Source organism: Echinops telfairi, unplaced genomic scaffold (genome assembly GCF_000313985.2).
Source record: "Echinops telfairi isolate 266 unplaced genomic scaffold, ASM31398v2 ScPeMD7_5868;HRSCAF=6743_0, whole genome shotgun sequence".
NCBI classification, from domain to species: domain Eukaryota; kingdom Metazoa; phylum Chordata; class Mammalia; order Afrosoricida; family Tenrecidae; genus Echinops; species Echinops telfairi.
In genome coordinates, this window is record NW_022109767.1 from 18,195,253 (window position 1) to 18,198,790 (window position 3,538).

The 3,538-nt window shown below is 37.7% G+C and overlaps 1 protein-coding gene across 3 annotated transcripts in view; it reads left to right on the top strand.

Annotated features, from left to right (window-relative positions):
* Nucleotides 1-3,538, top strand: part of GASK1B (golgi associated kinase 1B) — a 61,729-nt gene extending 58,191 nt beyond the window's left edge. For all 3 annotated transcript variants that reach the window (XM_045295781.1, XM_045295783.1, XM_004708734.2), the window contains 2 exons: nt 359-585; nt 3,083-3,538. In XM_045295781.1, coding sequence (XP_045151716.1) covers nt 359-585; nt 3,083-3,290 — 435 coding nt within the window. In that variant the 3' untranslated portion in view covers nt 3,291-3,538. The remainder of the gene's footprint in view (nt 1-358; nt 586-3,082) is intronic.

Genomic DNA, 3,538 nt, shown 5'->3' on the forward strand with positions numbered 1-3,538 from the left:
ATGGTATATAGCCTTATGGGTATATGAAAGCACTCAACTGTCTCCTCTGTCAGGAATGGAGTTAGAGACTCTTTTGGCCACGTGTCTACATGTGAGGTCAGTGGGAACTTTGAATATTAAGGGTGGAGATGCCTAACTTGGATGACATGACTTTGAAGCTGGAAATGCTTATAACCATAGCTGAGTCAGAAGGATGTGAACCTTGGGCTTATTCTGACCGTAACCTTTAATTAGATGAGCTTGGCCCCATTCCGTTTTAGCAAGTCAGCTCTTCTAAAGTTATTTGGAAATCTTCTAGCGTTCCTAAGTTTGATTTTTATTTAGCATCCTGGCTTTTGTTTTTGTTGTTCATTTTCAGATTTACAATCGCTTAGATACAAATTGCTGTGGATTCAGACCACGCAAAGAAGATGCCTGTGTACAGAACGGACTGAGGTCAAAATGCAAAGACCAAGACTCTGTGGCTCTAGCACACATCGTCCAGAGGAAGCATGACCCAAGGCACTTGGTCTTTGTGGACAATAAGGGCTTCTTTGACCGAAGTGAAGATAACTTAAACTTCAAATTATTAGAAGGCATCAAAGAGTAAGTTTTGTGTTGGTACCATCTTCGATGGTGACCTAAGGAAACAAATCCAAATGGAATAGAACCAGAGTTCAAGCACAGTCTGTTTGCCAACATTTCAACTTTCCTTGACATGTCACACCCACTGCTCTTCAGCCCTTGGGTCAGGGTGAAAGATTTTAGGGGTCCTGGCAGAGCAAGAAGTACAAGTGGTAGAGGGTTACTTCTGAAGGCCTTGCATAGGCTGCAGGGAGACATCTTAGATATACAGTTAATAGCATGGTAGGACATCCAAAAGCAGAATAAACTTATGTGAATTTTAGGAATGAAGAGGAAAAGGAGAACCAGTCTGGTGGGCAAATATCAAACGCTGCTATTTATTCAGGTAGGAGGGTTTTGAGCATTTAGGAATCAAAATTAAAAAAAAAAAAAAAGAAATCAAAATTCAGGGGAGACCTCGAACATTTTGGGAGGGCTCAGAAAGAAACACAGAGCAGAGATAGGATCAATGTGAGACTGAAGGAGCAGTACCTCATCCTAGATGCCAAGATGCCATGGTTACTTATGGAACAATCAGAACCCTGCAGCGGAGTAGGAGCCAGCCATGGGCATTGTGGCTGGATTCCTACCTATCGCAGGCCTGGACTAAGCCACCTTCTACATTTTGTAGCTTAGTCAAAAATCCGATTGACTAAGGAATTTGGGATAGGTTTCTTCTAACATATAGAGAGATGAGTTACTAACCAGATGAATGGAATTGCATGACTTGTTGGGAAGCACAATTAAGTCTAAAACGGACATGAACTCCCAGCTCTTTGAAATCAAAAATAAATACTCTTTCTATATAAACTTGTGGTGTTGCTAGTGTATTCATATGACTCTTGTTAATATTCTGACAGAATATTTACGTATTCTTCCTATAAGCATTATAGACATCTTTTAAATAATGAGTTGGAATGATCAATTAGCTAGTGTTGATTTTATGCACTTTTAACATTAGAAGTAAAACTGCCCTGAGAGTTTCCTGAGTCCTGGATTCGTGGGATTTTCAATGTTTTGTCTAGTTCCTCACATCTCCATATTGATTAAGGCAGAACATGGCAAATTTTCTCTTTTTAGATGTGTAAGATATTTTTTGTTGTTCCTTATAAAAAAGGGGTAGTCACTAAAGATAGCCTCAAATGTAGCAGTTTGGAATTTACAAATCACGGACTGTTAGTACTTCACACTGGAAAATGCTTAATTAATTAATTTAATTGTTATATTGTTTAATTATTCTATAAACACTGAATAGGAGCTCTGGTGGCATAGTGGTTATATGTTGGGCTGCTAACCACAAGGTCAGTAGTTCAAAACCACCAACTGCTTTATGGGAGAAAGATGAGGCTTTCTACTTCCATAAAATGTAGTAATCTCAGAAACCCAGAGGGACAGTTAGTTCTACCTGTCCTGGAGGGTTGCTGTGAGTTAAAAATCAACTCGATGGCAGTGATCTTGGACATGTCTTTCGAGAGTATAGAGCATCTCGTAATATTGTTTAAATCCACATTTATTGAACATTTCCAGATATGTGGCCTCTGAATTTTCTTCAGTGTGACTGCAGTTTGAATTCCATATGCCTGTCTGTTACTCCCACCTGGTCACATCACAATTTGGGAAAGGTGCTTATGAGAGCCTGAGATTTTTGGCAAAACATACACTTTTAACAAGGAAAGTTGGGAGAAGGCAAATTGGGGACATATGAAAATATTAATTATGATTTAAACAAGACATTTTACTAAGTCCTTTATATAGGATATAGGATAGACTCCTGGTTTTTTACTTTCTAAATGAAGAGATGGAGCAAGTACAGTATACTCTAGTAAGGCAATTCATCAAAAATTCTGACCATTCATGGTGAAATGCCCTGTCTCTAAAGTCTGAGTTGTGCTAAATATATTTGAAAACAATGAAACACCATTATTATTTCATTGATGTTTCCAAATCCTTAGAATTACTGTGTAAAATCTGTGCCAAAGGGTATTTTCAAATGATTACTTACACTTTTACTACATGTGAGATTATTTCACAGTAAATCTAGCTTTGATTCAGGAAGGTTGCTTTGTTGAACTCATCATCCTGTTGAGCATTTTATTGCATGAAACCTCGCCTTGACATTTAGGAGAATATTATTTTACTGGACAGCCGGAAGAGTTTTATATGGGCAAAATGAAATTTAAGCTCTATGAGACAATTTTGCCAGGTTAACAGAATCCTTTCTAGTTCTAAAACTCTTTTTTGCTTACACCTAATGATCTTCTGTGGGGTATTAGTATGTCAAAGTGTAGATGGTGTAGACATTTTCGTTCTTTGAGCATTTTAGAGAAGTGACAGTGATGGAAATGTTTGGGTTTTCAAAAAAACAACAACACTCGTTGATCATGCAATTTATGCCAGATTGAGGAAGGACAGCGAGGTTGGGTAAGGCCTAATATATCCAAGTAATTACTAAGGAAGACCTATCATTGTATCTTTTCAGGTTTCCTGAATCTGCAGTTTCTGTGTTGAAGAGCCAGCACTTACGGCAGAAACTACTTCAATCTCTGTTTCTTGATCAGGTTTACTGGGAGAGCCAAGGAGGTAGACAAGGAATGGAAAAACTTATCGATGTAATAGAACAGAGAGCCAAAATTCTTCTCACCTACATCAATGCGCATGGAGCTAAAGTATTATCTATGAATGAATGACACGTGGCTGCAGTGCTAGAAACACACCAACCTCAAATCCTTTTTGGAATTGAGGTCGTGTGGATGAATACATAAAAATAAATGAATTTGATGAAGTTTATACAATAAACTTGAGCCCTGTAAACATATTTAAAAGGAATTTTAAAAACATACTGCTCAAAAATCTTCATATTTTTCTCTAACGTTAAACCCTGTGAATCTCAATATCTGATTACAGAACGGTTTCAAGTCTTGTTCTACTTAGCTTT